Genomic DNA, 26,329 nt, shown 5'->3' on the forward strand with positions numbered 1-26,329 from the left:
CCAAAGATCCTTGCCCATTATCCCCAACAATTCGGCTCCATGGCCATCTGTTTTTGAGACATGGATATTAGCCCAGAGAAGCTGTGGCTGCCCCATGCCTGAGAGTGTTCCAGGTCAAGTTGACAGGGCTTGGAGCACCCTGGGATAGTGGAAGGTGTCCCTGCCCGTGGCAAGGGGTGAGACTGGATCATCTTTAAGGTCCCTTACAACCCAAAACATTCTGGGATTCTAGAATTCTCTGATACGGTGCTTAAGAAGCTACTTTGTGGGACTGATGAGGCTTCTGCAGCCACTCTGGGCATGGGTACAACCCTCTTGCCACCATTCCATGTGCTTGTGACATGGATTAGCATAAATCTACGTAAGTCTGGGCTCTGCTGACTTATCCCAGCTAAAATCCTGGCTTCTGGCACACAGGAGGGGCTGTTCTGTCTGGAGTGGAGGGAGATTGTGCCATCCCCTCTCCCTCCTGGATAGGAGCTAAGGTTGGGAAAGACCTTTCAGATCATAAAGTCCAACCATCAGCCATCACCACCACCATGTTCACCACTAAACCATGTCCTCAAGTGCCACATCCACATGGTTTTTTTGAACAGTTCCAGGGATGATGACTCTACCACTTCCCTGGGCAGCCTCTTGCAGTGCTTTACAACCCTTTCTGTTCTCATAGGATTTGTGCCCCATGCAACCTTGCCTTGGACACTTCCAGGGATGAGACAGCCACAGAATCTCTGGACAACCTGTGCCAGGGCCTCCTCAGCCTCCCAGGGAAGGATTTCTTCCCAATATCCCTTCTAACCTTCCTCTAAAACCTGTATGGAGTAGGGAACTGAAAGAGCAAATGATTTATTTTCAAGACATAAGTTTCACAATAATCAAAGAAGGGAGAAGCTGTGGATGAATCGAAAACATACTTGACATGGGGGTTTGGGGTTCTTTGGTTTAAGTTGGGACAGAAGCACTTCTCAGAAAGGAGAAGCAGGATGGGAAAAGCCAATGTCCAACCCTTGCTTTTGCAAAGTGATTTGCAGAGCAGGAGAAATTGTTCTGGGAAGAACCAGCTGAACCAAGGGACAGGATGTGCCCAGTAAGAGCCGCAGCGTGTCCCAGTGCCCAGAGCAGGCACAGCAAGACAAAGGCATTTTCGTGACATCACAAAATGTTCCGTTTTCCCCTGCAAATTGTTTGGGAGCTGCATCCTGTGCCTGGGGTTTAGCACTGAGCACAAACGGGCCAGCTGCCCTCAGCTAAAGACATGTTGCCAAAGGAGTTTGGCATTTGAAAGAACAGGAGCCCCTGCAAATTGAAATAAAAGTAGGCCCAAAGAGGAAGCAGGAATAAAGGAATGATTTAGCAAAATTAAAATAAAAACACAGAAATAGTGGTGGGGGGGAGGAGGGGGGAACCCTCAGCAGACAAAAGCTCACAAGTCTGATTGCCAAGTGCCATTTCTGCTAAACAATCTGATTTCCCAAAGGCTGTGTTGACTCTGAGGTCTCCCAAAAGTCTGGTGAGGGAACGGAGTCGATGCTCTGAAGTGAAACTGCAAGAAAGGGGTCAGACTCAGGCACCTGCATCGCTGGGATCCCGCCAAGGAAGAGCTGAGGATCCCTGTGGAGAGGGATCTTCTGGGACCTTCTCACCCAGGCAGGAGAAGCTGTGAGGATAAGGATCTCTCCCTCTGGTGCAGGACACAGCAGGAAAACATGGATTCCTCCTTGCTGGTGGTGGATTTGATAACCTTGGGTAGTGACTGGTTTAGCTGGTTCAGGGCTGATCCTGCTGCTCAGGCAGGGAGACTTTGTTTCCAGGAAAGGTTGTCCCTCCTTCCTTTGATATCAGTTGCCTTTTTCCCTCTCCCACTGGCCTAGGAGGTATTCTTAGGGCCAAATGCCACCTGATTCCCAACCCTGGGCATTGGGAACAGGGGATGCTGCTTGGGGAGATCTGGTGAGTCAGGGGCCAAAAACTGTGAGTGGTTTGTGGGGATACCCCCCAGCAACTGTTGAGTTTGGGCTCTGAGGTTGGAAATCCATCACCCGCTCCAAAAAAGGCCACTCCAGTATGTGCCGTGAGGAGCAGGAGGATAGCATTGAGGTATCCAAGAGCCAAAGGGGTCAGACTGGCTCTTGCCAGCTGCTTCCAGGCCTTTCCTATCACAGACCTCACCCGAGTTTCTCCTCTGATTTCTCCTCTCTGACTTTTTCCTCCCTCTCCATGCATCAGCCTCTTCCTCACGTCAGGTTGTGCAACAAACCCTCTGGAGCTGGAGCAGAACCCAACCTGCTGCAAAGAAATTACCCAAATCAGGGGATTTTTGGGAGCTGCTGAAATCCTCTTTATGGTCCTGCATGTTCTTGTTTATTTTTTTAATTCCTCTTTTGCACAATCTGCTTCTCTTCCTCAGCCCGTGTTAGTGGGGTGACTATCCTCATGCAAGGGCCCTTCCCACTCTGCAGCCCAAAAAGTCCAAAGGCTTTTCCATTGCTTTGTTTCTGAAAATTGCAAAGGCAGCAGGAGCAGCAAGGAATGCAGCCAGATCAAAGTGCACTCATGTGGCAAAGGCTGACCACAAATGACAGGCATGGGACTGTTCTGGTTTGAAAGTAAAACCAGTGAGAGACTCCAAGTCAGAAATACAATTTATTGGGAAAAGGGAAAACAAAAGACAAAAATACACACAATGATACAAAAGGAAGACCACTGGCAAAGTCAGAATACAACCTGAAACCCGCTTTGGCCAGCGTGCTGGTAGCGGTCCAAATTGGAGTGGCTGCAGTCTTCTTGGAGTGGCAGATGTGGTTGCTCTGTCTTCTTGGAAACCTGTGGAAAGGCTGCCTTTCTGTCTAGAAATTCCTGGATTTATTCAGGTGGGAATGCCTAGCTTCTCCCCCTGGGCAGAGCATCTCACAATGGGCTGATGTTATTTTGAGTCACGAGGTGTGTTCTTAATCACCTGTTAAACAGAACTGGCTCTTGGAGAGTGTTATCTCTGAGTCATGAGGCGAGACAATGATGGGCCTATTAACAGGAGATAAGGAAAACTGTCCAGATGCAACTGCTACTGGGATGGTAATAGGAAACATCTTGGTGCTCAGTCTTGGACATTATCCACCCCTTTTCCTATTTCCATCTGCATCATGATGAAACCTTACACATAGTCCTCACTTAAGACTAAGTTTCCTTGTGGTACACAACGGGTTTCCCCATCCTTCTGCATTACCCACCAAGTATAACCGGGTCCTTGAGCAAAAACAATCCCACGGATGGGTTTGTCTTTGCCTGGGGTGGGATTAATCCAAACAGTCTTTCCTAAAATACCTTTCATATGTACCACAGGGACTTTATCTCCATCCACTGTGTGCAAGGGTTCAGATTGGGCAGGACCAGCTCGATTGATGGACCCTCGGGTGTTGACCATCCAGGTAGCTTTTGCTAAGTTCAATTCCCAATTCCTGAAGTTTCCCCCACCGAGTGCCTTCAGGGTGGTCTTAAGCAGTCCATTGCATCGTTCAACTTTCCCGGCAGCTGGTGCATGATAGGGGATATGATATATCCACTCAATGCCATGTTCTCTGGCCAAGGTGTTGATAAGGCTGTTCTTGAAATGGGTCCCATTTCAAGAACTCAATTCTCTCAGGGGTGCCGTGTCTCCACAAGACCTGCTTTTCTAGGCCTAAGATGGTGTTCCGGGCAGTGGCATGAGGCACAGGGTAGGTTTCCAACCATCCTGTGGTTGTTTCCACCATGGTCAGTACATAGCGCTTGCCTTGGCGGGTTTGGGGAAGCATGATATAGTCAATTTGCCAGGCTTCCCCATACCTGTATTTCAGCCATCGCCCACCGTACCACAGAGGCTTCATCCGCTTGGCCTGTTTGATTGCAGCGCAGGTCTCGCAGTCGTGTATGACCTGTGAGATGCTGTCTATAGTAAGGTCCACCCCTTAGTCACGGGCCCATCGGTAATCCACCGTCAGTCTCCAATCCCCACTGGACTTGCGCACTGGCCATATAGGACTGTTGAAAGGTGAATGGGCCTTGCTGACCACCCCTTGGCTCTCGAGTTTACGAATCATCTCATGGATGGGGATCACAGAGTCTCTGCTGGTACGATATTGCCGATGGTGTACTGTTGCTGTGGCAATTGGTACATGTTGTTCTTCAACTTTCAGCAGTCCCACAGCAGAGGGGTTGTCTGAGAGACCGAGTAAAGTATTCAGCTTTCTGATGTCTTCTGCCCCTACAGCAGCTATTCCGAAAGCCCAGCGATGTCCTTTTGGGTCTTTGAAATATCCATTTCTGAGATAGTCTATGCCAAGGATGCATGGGGCCTCTGGGCCAGTCACGATGGGGTATTTCTACCACCCATTCCCAGTTAAACTCACTTCAGCCTCCAATACAGTAAGCTGCTGGGATCCTCCAGTTACCTCAGAAATAGAAATGGATTCTGCTCCTACATATCTTGATGGCATCAGGGTACATTGGGCACCGGTGTCAACCAAAGCTGTATATTTTTGTGGTTCAGACGTGCCAGGCCATCGAATCCACACAGTCCAATAGATCCGATTGTCCCTGTCCTCTACCTGACTAGAGGCAGGGCCCCTCTATTCCTGGTCATGGTACACGTTGCTCTCTTCCTGTAAATAGGTTCTTGAGGTTCCTTCAAGAGGATCAGTTATATCATCATTCCTATATTGTCTGGATTTCTGTGTGTGAGAGACTGGAGCAGCATTGACTCTAGATGAGCTTTTTGTGTTAGGTGTTCTTTTTAGTTCATGTACTCGGGCTGCTAAAGAAGAGGTGGGTTTTCCATCCCACTTCTTCATGTTTTCTCCATTCTCCTGAAGGAAAAACCAGAGGTTTCCTCGTGGAGTGTATCCTTTCTCCTTGGCTTGGGAACGCCGGCTTCTAATGGCAGAGACTCTTGTTGGTTCTGGTGAAATATGGTAGACTTCTTCCTTTTTTCGTTTCTGATTACTCTCTTCAATCAAGTCCCGGACTTGCTCAGCCAACCTTGTTTCCACAGATGAGACATGGATATGAAATGGGGCGGTGACAGTATCCTCGTAAATTCTTAATTTATTGGCTAAGACGCCTACCCTGTCCTCGCCTTTCCTCCACTGCAGTGTTGCCAGGTAACGGGAGTACATCTCTGGTCCAAGCCGTGCAAATCTCAACCACATTTGCGATGTGCACTGGACACAGTCTGGACTCTTAGGAAATCTCTCGTCTTCTGAGAAAATTATCTCCAACACAGCCAATTCCCTCAGGCATCGGATACCTTGTTCCATGGTGTTCAATTTTCTTTGGTGCACCTGGAGGTCTTCTTTAACAAGGTATCTGTCCCTCACACTTGCGAGCAGTCGTCGCCAGAGGCTGAGAGTTTCTTGGGTTCTCCTGATCCCCTGGTCAATGTCCACATCCCGGGACAGTGATCCCAGTTGCCTGGCCTCACTTCCATCCAGAATGGTGTCATTGGCTGCAGCATCCCAGATGCAGAGCAGCCAGGTCAGGATGGACTCGTTTGTCTGGCGGGTGAATTCCCTCTGCAGGTCACGCAGCTCACCCAGGGATAGAGAGCGAGTGATGATCTCTGGTTCTGTTTCTTCTGCTGGGTGCGAAGGTCCTGCAGCGTCCTCATCAGTCACTATGCAGACTGATTTGCTCCTTGATTTCTTCTTCTGAACGGGGGCAACTACTATTGGTTCAGGCTGCTCTGGTTTGGTGATGGTTTGTGTGGAGATGCTGATGGCACTTTCGGTTCCTTCTTCCTCTGTGTCAGTCTGTGTAGGCATAGACACCCTTGCTTTGCTTTTGGTTTCCTCCTCCGTGACAGTCTGCGTAGACACGGACACTGTTGTTTTGCTTTTGCTTCCTTCCTCCTCTGTGACAGTCTGCGTCGACATGGATGCTGTTGTGGCATTTTGTACGGACACGGACACTGCTGCTTTGCTCCTTGTTTCTTCTTCCTCAAGAAGACGCTGCATCACACTATGTATGTTTTGCTGCACCATACTATGTAGTGTTTTGTTTCTAAGCATGTTGCAGACTGTGCAGAGAAGACAAAGCAGAACTAACAACAACATTATGAACATTATGCTGTCCTTGGCATCCAGAGGGAACTTAACATTTTCAAAAACTGCTGTGTCAAGCCTGAAAGGTTGGAAAAAATCAATCTTTACCCCTCCCCCCAGGGGCTGGGTGTGGTTGCCGAGGCCCCAGACGTAGCAGCCTAGATTAGAACAAGCAAACAGAATTGAGTACATATTCCAAATCATGTTCATTGCCTCGGAGGTTATAATGCAATAGACATAATAGATCAATAAAGCAATTCTCATACCATACCCTGGTTTACACATGAGCATTACAACTGCCAGATAATTCCCCACATTCAGGAAAATATAGAGAGCTAGGTATAAGACACAAAAAAACATGTTAAGCATCATAATGAATAGGTACCCTCTACAATACAAAATTGTAATTCTGACTTCTCTCAGTACCTTCTTGCTCCACGTTGGGCGCCAAAAATATGTTCTGGTTTGAAAGCAAAACCAGTGAGAGACTCCAAGTCAGAAATACAATTTATTGGGAAAAGGGAAAACAAAAGACAAAAATACACACAATGATACAAAAGGAAGACCACTGGCAAAGTCAGAATACAACCTGACACCCGCTTTGGCCAGCGTGCTGGTAGCAGTCCAAATTGGAGTGGCTGCAGTCCTCTTGGAGTGGCAGATGTGGTTGCTCTGTCTTCTTGGAAACCTGTGGAAAGGCTGCCTTTCTGTCTAGAAATTCCTGGATTTATCCAGGTGGGAATGCCTAGCTTCTCCCTCTGGGCGGAGCATCTCACAATGGGCTGATGTTATTTTGAGTCACAAGGTGTGTTCTTAATCACCTGTTAAACAGAACTGGCTCTTGGAGAGTGTTATCTCTGAGTCATGAGGCGAGACATTGATGGGCCTATTAACAGGAGATAAGGAAAACTGTCCAGATGCAACTGCTACTGGGATGGTAATAGGAAACATCTTGGTGCTCAGTCTTGGACAGGGACAAATGTCTGTCCCTAGTCTCGTCCTGCTCCCTGAGGGATGCTGGATCCACAGGGAATGTGCCCAACATCTGAAGGAAAAGCAATGCTGCTGGATCTGCATGGAAGATGCTCCAACTTCTTGCGCAGTTTTAGTGAGTTTTCCTTCTCTTTCCTCAGGGCCTCCAAGTCCATGAGCCCTTCCTTGGCTGCTGATGGCTTCAATATGTGGGAAGCTGGGAGGAAAATTCAATCTCTGTCACCAAAGCCTGGGAATGTGCAGTGAATAAGCAGCTTTGCAAGTCAAAGAAGACTGGGAGTGGTTTGTTGGAGTTTTTTCGCTCAGTTTAAGGAGGTTTTTCTTCCCAGATGGAAAAGGCTTCAAAGTGGGTTAGGTATGGTTCTATTCTTTGGGAAGAGTACAGCAGGCAGTGACTTGTGTCACAGGTTCAGGGAGCAGAAAAGTTGGTGCAGAGAAATACCAGTGCCTTTCAGCCACATCATCAGGATGCTGGTTCCCCAAATCCCAGTCCCTTCCCATGGGGCAGCGGGCAGGGGGAACATTCATGACCTCAATACACCTTGGTCCCAAATGTCCCCATGCAAGGCCAGTGTTGGGGCAGGGTCTGAATATCCAGAAACTCCCTTGTTTCCTTCCCATGCCACAAGAGATGTCTTCAGTTTGCCTTGGGTTAATGGCTCATGTTGGTTTCACCTGGGTCTTCTTCCTTTCCTTGGTTTTGTCCCTGTCCCCTGTTATGCTGCTGGTGTGGGCCAGGTGAGAAGGAGCAGTGCCTTCAGCACAGCATTCCCATGCTGGACAGGCCAGAGGGCAATGGGGTGAGATTCCATAGGGGGAAGTGACCAGTCCTGTGCTTGGGTCACAACAACCCTATGGAGCGCTGCAGGCTGGGGCTGAGTGGCTAGGAAAGGTCCGAGGTGTGCAGTGGCTGAGCACAATCCCAGGCATGCCCAGGTGCTTAAGGAGGCCAATGGGAGTGGTGTGGCCACAGGACCATGGTAGTGACTATCCCCCTGTGTGACCACTGGTGAGGCCTCACCTCAAATCCTGGGGGCAGTTTTGGGCCCTGCATGAAAAGAAAGACTTAGAAGTGCTGGAGTGTGTCCAGAGATGGGAGTGGAGGTGGGGAAGGGTCTGGAGCACCAGGAGCAGCTGGGGGAGCTGGGGGTGGAGGCTCAGCCTGGAGACAAGGAGGTTCAGGGGGGACCTTATCACTCTCTACAAGTGTCTGACTCATAGAATGCTTTGGGTTGGAAGGACTTTAAAACTCATCCCATTCCCTGCCATGGGCAGGGGCACCTTCCACTAGCCGAAGTTGCTCCAAGCCCCATCCAAGTTGGACACTGCCAGGGATGGGACAGAGGAAGTTGTAGCCACGTGAAAGTCGGTCTCTGCTCCCAGGTAACAAGTGGCAGGACAAGAGGAGTCGGCCTCAAGCTGTGGCACGAGAGGTTTAGGCTGGACATTGGAAAAATTCCTTCACAGAAAGGACTGTCCAGCCCTGGCACAGCTGCCCAGGGAAATGGTGAATCCCCACGGCGGAGGGGTGTAAAAGCCGTGTGACCCTTGGGGACAGGGCTCAGCGGTGGCCCCGCAGTCCTCGGGGAGCGTTCTCGGCACGGTAGCGCCGGTGCTGCCCGCTCCCTCCTCCGCCGGGAGGCGGGCCGGGGCCGGGCCGGGGGCGGGGCGGCGGCGCTGGCGGCCCCCGAGCGCGGCGGAGCGGCGCAGCGGTGCGCGTCCCATTACGGGGGCCACTGCCAGTCCTGCGCCTGGTGGCGGCGGCGGAGCGCTGCCGCTGCCAGCCTTCTTCCCGGTGTCGGAACGGTGCCAGTCCCGGTGGCGGAACGAGGCGGTGGCGCTGGCGGTGCCGGCGGGCGATGGGCGGCGGGCGCTTGGCGCTGCTCTGGGCGCTTCTGGCGGCCCTGCGCCCGCCCCACGGAGGAACCGGTGAGTCCGCAGGGGGCACGGAGGGAGTCGGGGACGGCCCCGGGACGGGGGGCGGCGAGCGTAGCTTGTCCGGAGAGCGTTTTCCCCGCGGGCGCTACTCCGGGCCGGGCTGTGGCGTGGACACCATGGGCGCTGCGCGCCCGCTGAGCGCCCAGTGGGTCCCGAGGAAAAGCTGCGCAGGGATCTCCCGAGGGGTTTCTGGCCGCATCTCAACCCGGAGCGGGTCTGGCTGCTCTGGTACACGGGGTTTGGCTGTCCCGGGACACACAGTCTGGCTGTCCTGCGACACAGGATTTGGCTGTCCTGGGACACGCGGTTTGTCTGTCCTCGGACCCACGGTCTGGCTGTCCCGGGACACATGGTTTCTCTGTCCTCGAACACGCGGTCTGGCTGTCCTGCGACACACGATTTTCTTGTCCTGGAACACAGGATCTGGCTCTTCTGGGACGTAAGATTTGGATGTCCTGGGACAGAGTCTGGCTGTCCCAGGACATAGCTCTGCCTCCGCAGCGTAGTCCTGCCCCAGTACTTCACTGCTTGATGTGCCTCTGCTTGCCGGGAACACCACGACAGGCAGGGACCACAAATTGTGGCAGATCGGTCTGGGATTTATCCCGTTAGTCATGAGCCAGCTATGTAGTGATGGTGAGAAAAATCCTCGGGAATCACCACGGTTTGTGGAGCTTTGCATTGCAGGCAGTTTGGTGGCTTTTCAACTCCATTTGCTGAAAGAAATGAGGAGATAAAGTAATTTTTGGGCTTTCAAAAATCCTGTGATCAGGGCTGTCCGACCTTTGGGAGCTGCTGGGGGACCTCAGGGGTGCTGGGGGGTCTCGGAGTCGCTGTGCAGATGGAATTTAGCAGGGAAGTCAGGAATGTCAGTGTTTGCTTTGGGCAGGGAGGAGTTAAAGTCCTGACTGTCACAGCAGGAGCCTGAAGTGAGGGGAATTCTCTGTGGATGTAACCAGGAATCCTGGGCTGGTTTGTACAAAAGGTGTTTGAATAAGGAAGATGTCTTTGGATTCAGTTGTGGCCCTGGGGAAAATTAATTTCTTACAATCATGGAGTTGTTTGGCTTGGAAAAGATCATTGAGTCCAATGTTAACACTTCCAGGTCTACCACAGCTCCCAGGGGATGGGAGGTTGGAAACCCCACAGGCAGGGGCTCCTCATTCCTCTTTCTCAACAGTGCCTCAGGAGAAGCTGTTTTCAGCAGGTGAATTACTCCCAGCAGTGGGAATTCTAGGGCTAGGGATGCAGCCAGCGTTTTGGCAGACCTGGATGCATCATTACTGCAGTAAAGACCTTCTTTTTTTCAGTCATGGGATGTGCTTATTGTTCTTCATTCCTAATGAAGTATTCTGCCCGATTTTCCTGCTAAAATACCTCTCTCCAGGGAGAAAAACACACAGGACCTGTGCAGCAAGATCTGCCTCTGTTTGCCCTGGAATTTTGCTGCAGTTCCAGGTGTTTCAGGAGAGCAGCAGTGCCCTTGCAAGTGGTTTGATTTCCATGCCAGATTTTGCCTCAGGCCTGGCGATGGTTAGGACGGGAGCTGCTCTGGCACCCACACAGGCACGCCAGGCTTGCAGCTCCCTGGCTTTAGCCTGGGATTTTAGAGCCAGCCTAACTGCTCTGGACTCAAGCAAGAGCTGTCCTGCCACACCGGGCAAGTCCCCTCCAAAGTGGCATGAGTATATACCCATCCCAAATTTCTGGGGTACCCAAAGGCAGTGTTGGAAATGAGGAATTCCTGTACTCACATTCAGAGAGGAAAGTATTTCATTCCCGGGCCAGCAAACACCTCTTCCCACTTAATTAGTGTGAAAACAAGGCCGTCCCTACAGCTTTGCAGCAGTCACATGGGCTCTGTTTGTGTTGGTTTGGGAGGCTCAAAGACGCAGGTTGGAAAAGCTGCAGCTCGTTTTGTTTTTTTCTGAAAGGGAAACCCATTGTGCTGCGGGAGAGGCGGGGAGAGCCTCCCCTTTCCCTCTGGACTGAAAAACCCTGCTGGCATTCTGTCCTCAAACAGCATTTCTTGAGGGTTAAAAATAGGAAGAGATTTAGCAAAGGGATATATCCAGCCTCAAAACTGGGTTGTGTTTCTTGGCTCTGGGAAGAACACACCAGGCTCGTGCCCCATTACTCACAACAGTGATGACGTAGCTTTAAAAACTTGTTGTTTGATGTTTGAGGGCTAAAACCTGCCCAAAAACAAACTCAGCTGAGCTCAGGTTCAATAAAAACTGTGCTTTCTTTATCTTTTGAACAGTGAGTGGTTGTTTGGCTTTTCTTTCTTGGAAAAGAGAATTAATTTCATTGAAATTCCTGTCTGGCACAATGCCTTTGCTTGCTGAAAGGGAGATTTACCACTCGGCTTGGATTGCTAGTGGCTGGGAAAGCCTCAGGAAACTCAGAAATGGTCCAGGAAAACCAGCCTCCATGTGGTGGATCCCCTAGATCTGATCTCAAAAATACACATATTTTTGGAAGAGAATTGCTTTAAGTGGAGCTGCTCTTCATCTCAGCCGTGGCTGGGTGGGAAGTGCTGGGAGGGAGGGGGAAAATACCATTTGGCAATTTGGAGGTGGGGGTATGAAGTCCTCAAAAAGAGCTTTCCCTTGGGAAAAAAATGCGGGAGAAGACCCTGGGAGAGCAACATTGAACAGCAGCTGACTCCTATACACTGTCCAAAGGTATTTTTTTCATCTGTCTGCAGCTCTTTTCCTGGGAGAGGCAGTGAGTGGAGGCACTTAGCAAAAGTTGACTCAGAGCATGTCCCACTCTCCCTGTCCTGGGAAGGGACAGACTCCTGGCAGAGGAGCCTAAAATCAGCAAAATTCCAGCTGGGAGTTCTTCTTCTGCCCCAGCTGAAAATGCTTCAGATGAGGCCCTGCAAGGGGTTTGCTGGAGTAAAGTCCCAAATTCCTGCTGCCCAGGGATCCTTTCATATTCCAGTCCCGGGGGTATAATGCATCAGGAATAGCTCCTGCCTGTCCCCTTCCCAAAGAAACATGGCTGAGTGTTTTCTTTAGCTTGGGCTGCTCCCGTTTGTTTTAAAAAGGACTTTTTTAGAGGTGCTGCCTGTACAGAATCCTGGGACAACATTTTGGGAAATGGAAATGAGCTGCCTTTAATTTTTCTTGGAAGCAGTGGAGTTGTTTTGCTGCAAGGTCTCCCAGACTTGCTGGTGGTGGTGACAAACCACAGGTGTTCCCTTGCAGAGGATGCTGACGGAGGAGGTGTGAGGGTGTACCTGTTGGCACATTCCCGGCATTCCCAGCGGAGCCTGCTCAGCCACTGGCCCCACCGGAGCACCAGGGAGGAACCCCCAGGCAGCTCTGTTGGACAGCTCAGATTCAACCCCACGGTGCGACACGTGGTCATCAACGAGCACAAGGATGTCACCTTCAACTGCTCCATCCAAGTGCCTCAGGAGCTGCTCCGGCCCGATGCCCCAGGAATTTCCCTCTGGAAGGATGGGAGAGAGCTGCATGTGCTGGATCGCATCGCCAGCAGCCACTTTGAGATCCTTGATGAGGAGGAGGTGGCCATGACCTCCACCTTCAGGTGAGTGCTGCCAGCCTTCTGGCCTTCTGGAGCTGGAGCCGGAGTGGGAATGAGGGATGCCCTGAGGGCTGGCTCCCAAGGAAGATGGGAAGCCACGAGCCTTGAGGTGGTGTCTGTTCTGTCCAGCAGCATCCTCGGTGCCCAGCGCTCGGATAATGGTTCCTATGTCTGCAAACTCAACATCTCTGGCGTGGAGGTGGTGTCCGATCCCATCCTGGTGCAGCTGGAAGGTGAGCTGGAGCAGCTGTGGAGTTGTGTCCTGGCTGAGTGACCAGGGAGCCAGAAATAGGGAATTCTTTGCTTCCCTGTGTCCATCCAGGTCTCCCGCACTTCATCCGTCAGCCCGAGCAGCTGAATGTCACCAGGAACAGCCCCTTCAACCTGACCTGCCAGGCTGTGGGACCTCCAGAGCCTGTGGAGATCTACTGGTTCCAGAACAATATCCAGGTCAACCAGAAACCCCACATCTCCCCATCAGTCCTGACTGTGCCAGGTAAGCTGGGAGTGTCCCTGGTGTGGGACACCACAGCTGGGAATGTGCCTTGTGCTGTCCCAGAGCTGGTCCTTGCCAGGAGGGGCTGTTCCCGTGCCATGCACAGTCCTGGGGCCCCTCTGGGGCAGGAAGCCCCATCTGCCCCCCTCTGGCTGCTGCCAGCAATCCTGTCCTTGGAAGAGGCAGCATACTCAACCAACTCTTTCCTGAGCAAGCAGTAGATTTTTCCACCAGCCTCTGGCTGTGCCAACAGGAATCTGGCTGCTCTCCTGGGCTGCTGGAATATTAGTACCCACTTTGTGTATCTGCAAGAGTTTGGGATGCCCCCTGTGCTGTGTGTCCGTGACAGCTGGTGGGACACAGGGAGAAAAATCCTTGGTGTCCCATAAACCCCCACTCTGGTTTTGCTGCAGAGGCAAAAGATGGGGTATTTCTTGCTTTGCTTGTGAGGAGGAGGCTGGTGGTTAATTAAGAGCTGGGCTATAATTGCCCGGTCTTGGCATCCAGTGGCAGGTGGCCTTAAAAAGACAGTGAAAGCCTGAAGAAGTGACTCATTCCTCTTGGATGTCCTTGCATCCACCTGGCACCTGCTAGATTGGGTCATTGGAGTAGAGCTTTTCCTGTCTCAGGAGCCCTGGCACCCTGAGGCACTGCTGGGATGAGCCAACACTCCCCATGTCCACATTGGCATGGGACAGGCATCCCAAGCCCAGGGTCACCTTACCCAGGCTGGGAGAATCCGCCCTTGGGTATTTCCAGTGGTCCTTCTCTGCCATTAACTGGGGGATTTGAGCAATCCTTGACCAGCACTAAATCATCTGACCAGGCCATGGGAGGGACTCTTCTGCTTTCTGCCTTTCCCCTTTTGGAGGGAAAACAACCCCTTCCTCAGGAGCTTGTGCAAGGGCTCCTTAGGGACATCCCCGCTGTTCTGGGTCCAATGGGGATGGCACACGTGTGCCCCTGGTGTGGGAGTGGGGCAGCTGGAGCCTGGAGTCACCCCCAGGCACTGGCAGCAGAAGTGTCAGAGGGAAGTGAAAATGGGCTAAGAAAGGAAACCTTGAGTGTTTGCTGGTGGGAAGCTGGTGGGATTGGGATGCTTTTGGGATATCCAGGGAATGGGGCTGTGTTTTCCCAACAGGACTCAACAAGCCGGCGCTGTTCAGCTGCGAGGCCCACAACAGCAAAGGCCTGACTGCATCCAGCCCGGGCCAGGTCAACATCAAAGGTCAGTTCCCATTCCCTGTTAAACCCCTGTGTCCAGCACATCCCAGCACTCATCCTTCACAAGCTGAGGGAGATTCTGGCTTCAATCCTATAATTAACATCCAGCGGGATCTGGTTGTAACGTGGTCATCCCGGTTTGGTCATCCCAGCACCAGGATGGGGGAGGGAGCACCAAAATCTAAATTTGAAAGCAAAACTGTCAGCTTCAAAGCAGGATTCAGAAGGGCTGCATTGCTCCTTTCCTTCCTTCATAACCAGGGTGGTGCTCCATAGGAATTTTCCATAGGAAACAGTGGAAATTGCTGACATTCCTGATGGGAGCTGCTCCAGCAACGTAAGGAAGGTGTTTCCCAAAATAAATCATGGTCTTTAAGCTGCCCAGAGTAGTCACAAATATAGAAATGGCCAAAATAGTCCTGAAAGTGACATTTTTGTGGTTCCCTATCTGGTGGTCCAGCACATCCACAGAATTCGGATGTGGGGTCACACACTGAGCCCTGGGAGCTCCAGGGAAAAGCAACCATGCCAGGTTTGTGTTTAGGCTTCCAGCTGACTGCCCTTGGCTTCTCCCTGCAGGAATTCCATTGGCACCTGTCAGTGTGCAGGTCCTCAACAGGACAGCCCATGGCATCAGGATATCCTGGGTGCCGGGCTTTGATGCCTTCTCTGCCTTGAACAGCTGCAGTGTCCAGGTAAGCATCCAGAATTCCCATATCCCTGCAACTCCCCCACATGGATGCTCTGAGGCAGGTGGAAGTTGATGGTGTTTGGCATGAGCTGCATAGATTTCATGGAGTCCTGGAATAGTTTGGGTTGGAAGGACCTTAAAGATCATCCAGTTCCAACTCCCTTCCAACACCTTGAACTACCCCAGGTTGCTCCAACCTGGCCTTGGGCACTTCCAGGGATGGGGCAGCCACAGCCTCTCTGGGCAGCTTATGCCACAGCCTCACATGGAATATTTTCTTCCCAATATTCCATCTATCCCTGCCCTCTGGCAGTGGGAAGTCATTCTCCCTTGTCCTGTCACTCCATGCCCTTGTTCCCAGTTCCTCTCCAGCTTCCTTGGAGCCCCTTTCCATTGGGCAACACAGTCAGGTTGTCATGTGTTTTATGAACCTGGTCAAACCCTTCCCAACCAAGCAGCATTCCCAAAGTCAGGATTTGGAGGGGCAGGTTTCCCTCAGCTCTCCACTCCTGGGAAGGAGCTGAGGGTTTGCCTGTGTCCTGGAGAACTCAGGGAACTCCACCTCCATGGGTAGAGCCTGCAGGCATTTTCCACCTGCTGCATGTGGCTGGCTTTGCCAGTCCAAGCCCATCTTGCTGTCTCATGGATATGATTTTTATCCTGGAAAATCTCCACACCATCTGGGATAATATGTGGAGAGAGGAGACCTTTGAAGCCAGGTAAAAGTGAAAGGAATTTCAGGGAAAAAATCTACCAGGGCTAATATTAGCACCATGTCCTGCTGCTACCTTCCAGCCGGAGCTTGGGAAGTGGGGTGGAGAGCCAAGGAATTTCCTATGACTTAACATTCATGGTCTGTTTGTAGGAAATAGCCTTTGAAAGTGGAAAACCAGAGAGGGTTTCTGGCAAAAACATAGCTGTGACTCAGCCCTTTTGCTGCTGTCCCCTTGGATAATCCCTGGGCCCACTGAGCCAGTGACTCATTGACTGAGGGCTGCAGCTGGCCCACCTGCCAATTCCAACTGTTGCAGTTTGCAAACATCCTGATTTTGTTCCAAAATCTATGGATTTGGTGGGTTATTCTCAGAAGACAATTGAGGATCAGGCTGGATGCTCAGGATGTCTGGCCCTGGAAGCATTATGTGTGTTTCTCTGGTCATTGCTTGCCTCTCTCAGAGCATCTTGTGACAGCCTGGGGATGGAGGTGGCATTCCCAGACTTTTTCAGGAGACAGGCAACCCCTCAGCTCCTTCCCATTATATGTAAGGAATGGGGAGCTGAGGGAAACCTGCCCCTCCAAATGCTGACTTTGGGGATGCTGCTTGGGAAGTGTGTGACCAGGACAAGTGTGTGGCTGCAGGAACCCCAGGCTTGCAGAGTCTTACAGAGAACCATGTAGAGCATTTCTGGGAATTTCTCCATGAAAACCTGAGGATGAAGGCTGTTCCTTTGTATTTTGGCTGTAAAACAGATGTTGAGACCATCCTGGGATACCATGAGGAGCTCTTTTGATTGAGCACAAGGATAGGTGTCCTGCCATCCCAAAATCACAGATGGAGCCTTTTCAGAGGAGTGCACAGCCCTGGGCACATGGATTGGGTTGTCCTTGTTCTTGCTTTTCCCTCTTTCCCCCCTCTGTCCCAATCCAGGTAGTGCTTCCCACAAAATGAGATGTTTCCTGGAAAGCTGCAGTGGCTCTGTGGGCAGCTCCATGGGGACTCCACATCCATAAATTTGTCTTTATGTGAAAAGCAGGACTTTTTTTTGGGATGTTGAATTCATCCATGCTGCTAAATGTGACAAGGATTGGGATTAGTCCTATTACATCCCATGGAGATAAATCCTATTTTCCAATGATGTGCTGCACAATAAAGGAGCTTTATTTTGTTTATTTGGGATGTGCTGCCTAGTTATTTTATTTGGGGCTCCTTTTGCTCCATGCCACAAGAAACAGCAAATCATCCTTCCCTCCTTCCCAACATTCCTGGAATGTTCCCAGCTCCATACGTGCTGGAGCTCTCTCCCTGTGCCCTGTGAATGTCCTGCCATGAGCTTTCCCTGCAGGAGCTTTTCCCTGCAGAGTTCAAATGGGAGGCAGGGCTCTGGATCCTATTTTCCAACATCTCTCTCTGCAGGTTGTTGCTAACTAATCCCTGTTTGTGGACTGATTTTCCAATTAAAGGTCAAGGAAGTTGTTCCAAGAGGCAACGTCTCCCTTCAGCCCTTCCATACTTCAGTGCCTCCCCATGTGTATCACATCCAGCAGCTGGAACCCATGGAAGAGTACAACATCCGTGTTTCCTGCGGGAATGAGGTTGGCTGGTCAGCATTCAGCCCCTGGATAACGGCCAGCACCATGGAGGGAGGTAGGAAATGGGGAGTAAGGACTGAGAAGAGTTTCCCTGCCTCAATCCCTCTGGGGGAGAGGCAGCTCCGGAGTCCTCTTTGCTCCCAGGGTGGGAAAGGAAACTTCCCCTTTTTTCATGGGCTTTCTGGTTGAGCTCCAGCTCATTTTCCACATCTCTGCACCCCTTCTCCCAGCTTCCCTCAACTCCCTTCCCATTGATTCCACAGCTCCGACCATGGCGCCGCTGAACATCACGGTGTCCTTCAATGAATCCAGCTCCTCACTGGAGATCCACTGGGTGAAGCCATCACTGGAGAGGATCCATGGGGAGCTCCAGGGATATCACATCTGGTACAGGTGGCACAACTCCGAGGGCATGGTGAGTCACCAGGAAATGGAGAAGAATGGCTAAAATCCTGGAAAAATTCCCAGCAGGGATGTCCAGATGGGTTTTGGTGCTTCCACAGATTATTTTGGAGCTCATTTCTTTGCTATCTTGGTCTTTCATGTGGACTTCAAACCACTCCTGGCCTTGCATTCCCTGGATTTTGAGCTGTTCCTTACTCAGATGGGATTTATCCCTTCCTTAACCCACAGCACAGAATTTCAGAGCTCGAGGAACTCTTTGGCTCAAAGGCCTCTCCGTGAGTGCATGAAATCACCTGGCACACCCTGCTTGCCTTTTCTGGGATTTGGGAAGCAGCTGCAGGAATTTGCTAGGGCAAGGTTGGCCCAGGCTCTGGGCAAAAGATCCCATCCAGAGCCTGTGGATAACAGCAGGAATGGATCCAGCTGTGGTTTGGGTTCCTCTGTGCCAGGAGTGACCCCGGCTGGAAACAGTGACTCATCCCCATTTTTTTGTTGGATGCTGCACTTTCTGTTCTCCTTTTGCTCCCCTGTATAGATCCAGCCTAAATGAAGCCAGGGAAACAAAATCATGGTCTTGTGACTTGGAAAAAAAGTGCTGACAGGAGCTATCTCTCTCCAGCAAAAGGCCAAATCTAGGCCTTGCCCTTTAAGCCCTGAGAGGTTTATTGTTGCTGTTGTTGTTTGTTAATTTTTGTCCATTTTTCCAGCTTATGGAGTGAAATTTTTTCCAGTTCTCAATTTTTCCATGAGTCTGAAACACGAGACTGGAGTTCTGACTCCTCAAAAAGCTCCTTCTAAGGTTGGACTCAATAATCTCACAGGTCCTTTCCAACCTAAATGATTCTGTGCAAATGATTCCATAAAGTCCCTGAGTTGTGACCATGCACAGGCTAAATCTGGACTGCCCCAAAATAACCACCAGTTTTTGCAGGATAAAGTCAGAGAGAAGCCAGATTTTGGTGTCACAGGGCCACCTGCAGGTCTCTCAACAACCAGAAAATTCCCAAATTTGGTTTATTTTCCTCCTTAACCAGCAGTCCTTGTTGGAGCCAAGGCTGCCTGAGTTGGGTCGGGAAGAAATTCCTCAACTACCACAAAACTCATAAAATCCCATTAAATTTGGCAGGTCAGCCCTGCTTTGTGCTCATGGTCTGGGTCTGTCCTCAGATGATACAGCAGAGCCCTTTAGGACAGGGAAAGATCCCAGTTTTAGGCTGGTGATAGGGAAAGGATCCCATGTCGATACAAGGAGGAAGAAGGCAGGAATGTGGGAGCAGAGGTGAAAACAGGTCCCAGCTCCTGTCGCTGCCAGTAGCTGCCCACACATTCCCCGGGCCTGGGTGTTTCACATCTGTTTCTGTGGCTTTTTTGGGACAGGGAACAGAAACTGATTCCCTTTGAGGAGCTCTGATTCCCCCTCATCATCTCTCCTTGCCCACTGATCCCCCTCAGCTCCATTCCCTCTCCTCACCCACTGATCCCCCTCAGCTCCTGCTTTTTTTGGTGGGATGTTCAAGAAGGAGCCAGGCGCTGCTGGGCACAGCAGCCTGCCAGATGTTTTGGCTGCAGCTGGGCAGCTGTTTTGCAGTTGGAAATCGGCAGGGAGCAGCAGCAGCACTTTCTCAGCTGGAAACGACCAGGAAAGGATGGAATTTGCAGGGAAAGGCTCCTATGTTTTTACCAAGCCATGCTGCCTCCTGCCATGGTACCAGCCAAGGAAATACATAAAAAGTGGGACTATAATTAGCTGGACACAAACAGAAGGAATGGTTTTTGAGCTTAGGATCTACTTCCAGAGCACTTGGACAATCCTACCAGGAGCACATGGATCCATGGGTGCTGAGGCTCACAGGGCTTCAATGGCCAAACTGGCCACAATGAAGGCTGAGGGTCACAATCCATGTCACCAGAGCCTTTCCCTTCCTTGCCAGATCCTTCTCTGCCTCTTTTCTGGCGCTGCCTGCTGCTGTTGTGAAGCAGAGAGGGTCAGGAATGCTCAGACTGAACGGGAAGTGCTGCTCAGCTCCATTCCCCATCCCATCTGGCCTTTGCACACAGGGCCATTCTTCTCTTTAAATAGCTGGGTGCTGTACTTCCTCTGAGCTGGGAAAGCAAAGCAGCTCCAAAGGTTGCCAAGGGGACAATTCTCAGTAAATCCTCAGGTTTCCCTGCCTTCCCCAGCCCAGGATTTTCTTCCCTTCCTCTCTCCAGCAGATTGTCTCTGACAAGGTCTGGCTGAATGGCAGCATGGCCGTGCTGCCCGTGGTGGCCACCAATGCCACCTGCTCCATCCGTGTGGCCGCTGTCACCAAGGGGGGAGTGGGACCTTTCAGCATTCCTGTGGAGATCTTCATCCCTGCCAGTGGTAAGGAGGTGTAGGGCTGGATCCTGGGAATAGCCCAGGGTGTGTTTTCCATGGTGCCATTTGGCATCACTCCATCCTCCTTTGGATGCTTTCCCTGTCAACCAAGGATCCTGATTTGGGAGTAGGAAAGCCTCACTCCTCATTCCCTTTTTTCCTCATTCCTGTGTAACCCTTTGGGCTCTGCTGAAAACCCCTGGGAATTCCTGCCCCAAGCCCCAGGTGCTGCAGGCTGACTCTTTCACCAGATCCATTAACAGGATATTTTCTTAGGATTAATAACCTCAGCCCCCTCTTCAACTCCAGCCTCCGGGAATACCGACTCCTTTGTCATAGCCCTGGGATTTATCTGCGGGACAATTGCCGTTGGAGTCATCCTCTGCTTGTCTGTAGTCATCCAGAAACGATGCATGGAGACAAAATATGGGTAAGGGGATGGAAAACAGGGCAGCTTCCAAGGGGTGGGGGGCCAGCAGCCCATGCTGGATTTGGGGACAAGGATTCTGTCTCCAGGACTGATGTTGTTACCACAAATTACATGTTTTATACCTGTGGTGAGGGACTAAGTGGGTTTTTCCTTCCCCTCCCTTCCTTAGCTCAGCAGTTCACCTTTTGCTCACTATTCCTATTTTTAAAGGGAAGTGAACTTGTGCAACTTGGTGGGGGAGGTGTTTTGGCACGGAAATGAGAGAGCAGAGGGTGTCGCTGGTCACCAGAGGGTGACCTGAACCCAAGGAAACAGCTGGAACTCTATCAGGGGAGGTTAGGCTGGAATTTAGGAAAAGATCCTTCCCCCAGAGGGAGCTGAACAGGCTCCCCGGGAGTGGTCACAGCTCCAAGGCTGCCAGAGCTCCAGGAGTGTTTGGACAATGCTCCTAGGGATGCACTGGGTGGGATTGTTGGGGTCTCTGTGCAGGGCCAGGAGCTGGATTGGATGATCCTTGTGAGCACCTTTCAGCTCCATGATTCTATGATTCCATAATATCCCATGTCCCGGAGAAACCCTCCTGCTTCATCCCACGCCCGGGTTCAATGGCCCAGCATTGTTTAAAAACACAGACAAAGGGCTGTTTTCTCCTGCAATAACCTCCTCACTCATCCTCATGACTTCCCAAGTGGTTAACTGCCCCGTGCTCCCAGTTTGGAAACTGGTACCGAGTAAGGATCCCTTTCCTAACTGGTTATTGTCACTCTTTCCCTGCTTTCCCAGTTCTGGAGCATCCTGTCCTGGTTTTGTTTCCCAAAGCTGGACTCTGCAGGGCTCCAGCAGCATTCCTGCTCCTTGAGTAGGAAATGAGTATCCTATTTCCTCCCCAAAAGCTCCAAACTCTGTGACTCACTCCTTGATGGTTCAGTGGTGTTTGTGGAGCTGTTGTTTTGCTCAGATGTTGCAGGCAATGGTGCTGATCCAGGAAAAAGGAAATTGAACGTGCATTTCCCCTTTTCCTATGCATCCCCTGGGCTCCTGCCCCTGCTGTGCTGATTCCTTCATCCAGCTGAAGCTGCCACAGCAGATGTGTTTGTGTTCCCTTAGGAATGCTTTCAGCAGGAATGACTCAGAGCTGGCAGTGAGCTACACAGCCAAGAAGTCCTACTACCGGAGAGCTGTGGAACTGACCCGTAAGGATATGTTTTTATCCCTCTGGAAGGAGCTGGAGGGGGAGATGGCAGCAGGTGGGAAGTACCTGAACTCCTGTCCCCCACTCTTGCAGTGGGAAGCCTGGGTGTCAGCGGGGAGCTCCAGCAGAAGCTGCAGGATGTTGTCATGGACAGAAATGCCCTGAGCCTGGGAAAGGTCCTGGGAGAGGGTGAGTAAAACTCATCTCATTCCAACCTCCTGCCACGAGCAGGGAACCTTCCATGAGCCCAGCTTGTCCTCCTTCTGTCACTGATGAGGAACAAGCCTTTTGGCTACATCTTGGAGCATTCCAGATCTTAGGGATCTGGTGATGTCCTGAAAGGTGGTGCTTTGGATAAAGGGATTCCTTCTTTCTTGTGGTGCAGGGGAGTTTGGATCTGTGATGGAGGGATGGCTCAGCCAGCCTGAAGGGCCCCCACAGAAGGTGGCTGTGAAGACCATGAAGTGTAAGTTGTCTCTCTGCCCCACTGGATACCAACATTTCCAGTACCTCTCTCAGGAACAGCATCCTGGCACCATTTTGGGATTCTAAAGCTCTTTCTTTCTCTCTGCTTCCCAGTGGATAACTTTTCCCAAAGGGAGATTGAAGAGTTCCTTAGCGAAGCAGCATGCATGAAGGACTTTGACCATCCCAATGTCATCAAGCTCCTTGGTATGGGCTGTCCCTTCCTACCCTCCAGCTGGGATTTGGTGGACCTGGATCCCTTTTCCCAGGGCACTGTGTGAGTTGTCCATGTTTCCCAGGGGTGTGCATCGAGCTGAGCTCTCTGCAGGTGCCCAAGCCCATGGTGATCTTGCCATTCATGAAATATGGAGACCTGCACAGCTTCTTGCTCTGCTCCCGGCTGGAAATGGCCCCTCAGGTAGGGAGCACCAGGAGCAGAGGAGTGGGATGGAATAGAGGTGGGAAGGGAATCCACCTCTGCAGCTCCTGCAGGCTCATGGGTCAGTGAATGGCAGGGTCTAAGGGATGAGAGCTTGTCTGTTTCCGTGGGCTCATCCATTGGGATGGCAGCCCTGGATAGGGAAGCCTTTTGGATCAACACTGTGTAACCCTTACCTTCCCTCCCCAGTTTGTGCCCCTACAGACCCTGGTGAAGTTCATGGTGGACATCGCCCTGGGCATGGAATACCTGAGCAATCGGAACTTCCTCCACAGGGACTTGGCAGCTCGAAACTGCATGTGAGTGTTTTCCTCTGCTCCATCCCACGGGACGAACCCTGTGGATTCATGGCACAACTCTGCTCCTTTCAATAAAAGTTCCCTTGGTTTTGAGACACAGAGCTTAGCCTGGGGTTTGTGGCCTGGGGCTGTCCTGATCCCTGTTTGCCCCCAGGCTGCGGGATGACATGACGGTGTGCGTGGCAGACTTTGGGCTCTCCAAGAAGATCTACAGTGGGGATTACTATCGGCAGGGCCGCATCGCCAAGATGCCGGTCAAGTGGATTGCCCTTGAGTCCCTGGCTGACCGTGTCTACACCACCAAGAGTGATGTGGTAGGTCCCCATGCCTGGAGGGACAGTCCCCGGGGCTGAGCCACACCATGCTCCTGTTGGTGTCATTCCCTAGAAGCGCAGGAGGCTGTTGGAGCCAACTGCCGGCGCAGTTGGTTCCTTGAGTGGGCCTCATGCCTCCGTCCTGGTCATTTCCCATTTTTGGAGCACCACAGCTCTGCCCGTTGTCCCTTGCATGCCAGACAGTGACCTTTCCCCATTAAAAGGTTCATTCCATTCATTCCTCCTGGAAGTGTCCCTTCAGCCTTGGCCTTTTCCTTTTGTGCCGGCAGTGGGCATTTGGCGTCACCATGTGGGAGATTGCCACGCGTGGGATGACGCCGTACCCAGGGGTGCAGAACCATGAAATCTATGAGTACCTCTTCCATGGGCAGCGCCTGAAGAAGCCTGAGGATTGCCTGGATGAGCTGTGAGTCCTGGGATTCCAGCTGGGAAAATGGATTTTCCTAGGAACAAACCCCTTAATGTTTGCACAACGTGCCTAAGGAAAAGCAGATCCTGGAGCAGAGCAAAAATCCCAACAAATATCCTCAGAGGAAGCAATGGGTTTGTGGGGCTGGCAAGGTTACCAGGAACAGTCAGTGATGGGACTTTTTAGTATTTTATTTCTTTATTTTTAGATTTGTTTTGGCCAAAAAGGTCCTGGCTAATGATGCTCCTCTTTGTTCCACAAAATTCCCTCTAAGTCTCTTCTTTGCCTCAAATCTATAAATCTGTGTCCCCTTGGAAAGGGGAAATGCAGAATACACAAACCTTTGTATTTCTGAGCACCTCAGGAGAGGCCTTTCTCTCAAGCTACTTTGCTGAGTTATTCTCCAGTGTCATTAGAGCTGAAAATGTTAACCACCTTCCCCCCATGGCTGAGAGCTTTGAATCCCAACTGGATAAACAGAGTTGTACATTTCCTAAAAGGCTCCTCTCCAATGCCTGTTCCTGAAGGAAGCAGTGCTGGAACCTCTAAGAATCCAGCCTGCTGGAGGGCAGAGAGGCTGGCAGGGACATGCAGGGAGCTTCCAGGGCTCCCTGACATCCAGCCTGGGAGCAGGCACCTGCCAAGGGAAGGACTAGGCATCCCACACACACAGCTGGGATGTTCCAGGGAACAGATCCCAGGGCTGCACTGGAAGAGGCTTCTCACACTTCTAACAGCAGCTTGGGCTGATAAATCCATGCCCTTGGGAAACAGCCTGAGCAGAGGGAGTTTGTTTCACTTTGAATTAATGGGAATTTCAAGGCTTGCCTAACTTGGGGGGAAAATGGGTCTCCATACCTCCCCTAATCCAGAGGAGTGCAGGCTGCCTAGAGAAGCTGTGGCTGCTAAATCCCTGGAAGTGTTCAAGGACAGCTTGGAGCAACCTGAGATGGTGGAAGGTGCCCCTGCCCATGCCAGCAGGGTCGGACTGGATGAGCTTTAAGGTCCCTTCCAAACCAAACCATTCTGGGATGCTGGGATCCCCTGTTAATCACATTCCTCTCCCAATTTCTAGGTATGAAATAATGTCTGAGTGCTGGAGAGCCGACCCTGCCACTCGCCCCACCTTCTCCCAGCTCAAAGTCCAGCTGAAGAAGCTGCTGAAAAACATGCCCAGCGCCAAGGCATGCGGGGACATCATCTACATCAACACTGGCCTTCCCGAGCAGAGCCCGGACTCCACGCAGGATTCTGGCTTCCCGCAAGTGGACTCTGATTTGGATGCCGGGGAGGCATCAGAGCCTGGCTCCCCTGGCGCGGAGGCGGTGCTGGTGGCTGTGGATGTGCATCCCAGCGAGCTGTGGGACACCAGGTACATTGTGGAGGAGCAGCTCAGTGGCCCCGTGGAGGAGCCCTATGTGCCACTGCTTCCCTGCCAGGGCTTGGAGCCGGAGAGCCAATGGAGCTAGGCCAGCACTTTGCTGGCATCAGAGTGGCCACATACCGGGAGCTGTGGGGAGGACTCGGAAGTGCCGCTGGGAATGGTGTGAGTGGCACCACAGCAAGGACACAGAGGGAATATTCTAATAAACAGTCGTCTCTTTTATTTATTATCTCCTGCATGGTTTTCCTGGTGGAGGCTGGCTCTCCCCAGGAGCTCTTTCCTGGGCTGAAGTCCCAGGGGTTTGGAATTAACAGTGGAATTATTTTGCTGTAATTATTAATCTTCTTCAGAAGGAGCAGAGCAGGGTGGGGTGGATGGTGCTGAGGGGGCAGCTGGCCTTGCAGGGCCTGATGTTTTCCCCCTTTTCCGTCACGTGTTAAGGTTTGTGGGATGGGTATCCCCCTGGATGATGGGAGAAATGGATGCAGTGACTGAGATGGGGTGCAGGAGCTGGAAAACGGGGTACCGAGCTGGGGAGGGTGTGCAGGGCTGGGAAAGGGTTTCACTGCCCGGCGCGGATGGTCCCGGCCCCGCCGGAGCGCGGGACCTGATGGGCTCCTGCAAGGTGCCCGCTCGCGGCTGTACCAGAAACAGCTTTGCTGGGGGAAAAGCTACACTCCCGCACCCCAACCGCTGGGGATGGATGCCCACAGAGCCCAGCCGGTGTCCCGGGGAATGGATGCCCACAGAGCCCGGCTGGTGTCCCGGGGGATGCGCGGGGCCGGCCCGGCGCCGGGGCGGGGAAGCGCCGCGTCCCTGCACGGGGCAGCGCGGGGGCGGCGCGGGCGGCGCGGGCAGAGCCCGGGGCAGCCGGTCCCGGAGAACGGCGGGGCCGTACCGCACCATGGCGGGGCCGCGGGGGGCGCGGGGACGCCTCCCGCCGCTGCTGCTGCTGCTGCCGCTCCCGGCCGCGCCGGCCGCCCAGGTGAGGGGGGACGGGGACCCCGGGAGGGGCTTTGCTGGGGGCAAGGGGCTCCTCTCCGCTTCCCGCTCGCTCCCCGCTTCCGTGCGCCCCGAGAGCCCCGCAGCGCTGCCCGCGCTGCTGTCCCGGCAAACAGGTGGGCAAAGCCCCAACCCGCGCTTAAAGTGCACATGAGCCGCGATTAAAGCGCGCGCGGCTTCTTTTGGGCTCTTTTCGTCCTTCTTACCCCACGCCTGAAGCTGCCCCCGAGCACACCGGCAGCAAAGAATCCCCGTCTGGGGCTTTTGGGGGGGGGATTTTCCAGCTTTGCGATGGCTCAGCATCCCGCCGGAGCTCGCACTGGCT

At 52.2% G+C, this 26,329-nt stretch overlaps 1 protein-coding gene across 4 annotated transcripts; it reads left to right on the forward strand.

Annotated features, from left to right (window-relative positions):
- The first annotated feature begins 8,839 nt into the window (after window positions 1-8,839).
- Window positions 8,840-25,224, forward strand: MERTK (MER proto-oncogene, tyrosine kinase). Of its 4 annotated transcripts, none has more exons than XM_053938748.1 (19): window positions 8,840-8,996; window positions 12,221-12,566; window positions 12,693-12,796; window positions 12,886-13,059; window positions 14,201-14,287; window positions 14,863-14,978; window positions 17,157-17,340; window positions 17,549-17,700; window positions 19,902-20,055; window positions 20,326-20,479; window positions 21,587-21,672; window positions 21,765-21,860; window positions 22,057-22,137; window positions 22,251-22,343; window positions 22,436-22,554; window positions 22,765-22,874; window positions 23,029-23,188; window positions 23,479-23,615; window positions 24,694-25,224. In XM_053938748.1, the coding sequence occupies exons 1-19, from the start codon at window positions 8,927-8,929 to the stop codon at window positions 25,085-25,087; spliced, it is 2,817 nt and encodes a 938-aa protein (XP_053794723.1). In that variant the 5' UTR covers window positions 8,840-8,926; the 3' UTR covers window positions 25,088-25,224. The 4 variants fall into 4 exon arrangements, with proteins under 4 accessions (XP_053794723.1, XP_053794727.1, XP_053794726.1 ...); XM_053938752.1 differs by having other exon boundaries at window positions 20,359-20,479; XM_053938751.1 differs by having other exon boundaries at window positions 19,905-20,055.
- Window positions 25,225-26,329: the final 1,105 nt, after the last annotated feature.

The sequence above is a fragment of the Vidua chalybeata genome, chromosome 3 (genome assembly GCF_026979565.1).
Source record: "Vidua chalybeata isolate OUT-0048 chromosome 3, bVidCha1 merged haplotype, whole genome shotgun sequence".
NCBI lineage: Eukaryota > Metazoa > Chordata > Aves > Passeriformes > Viduidae > Vidua > Vidua chalybeata.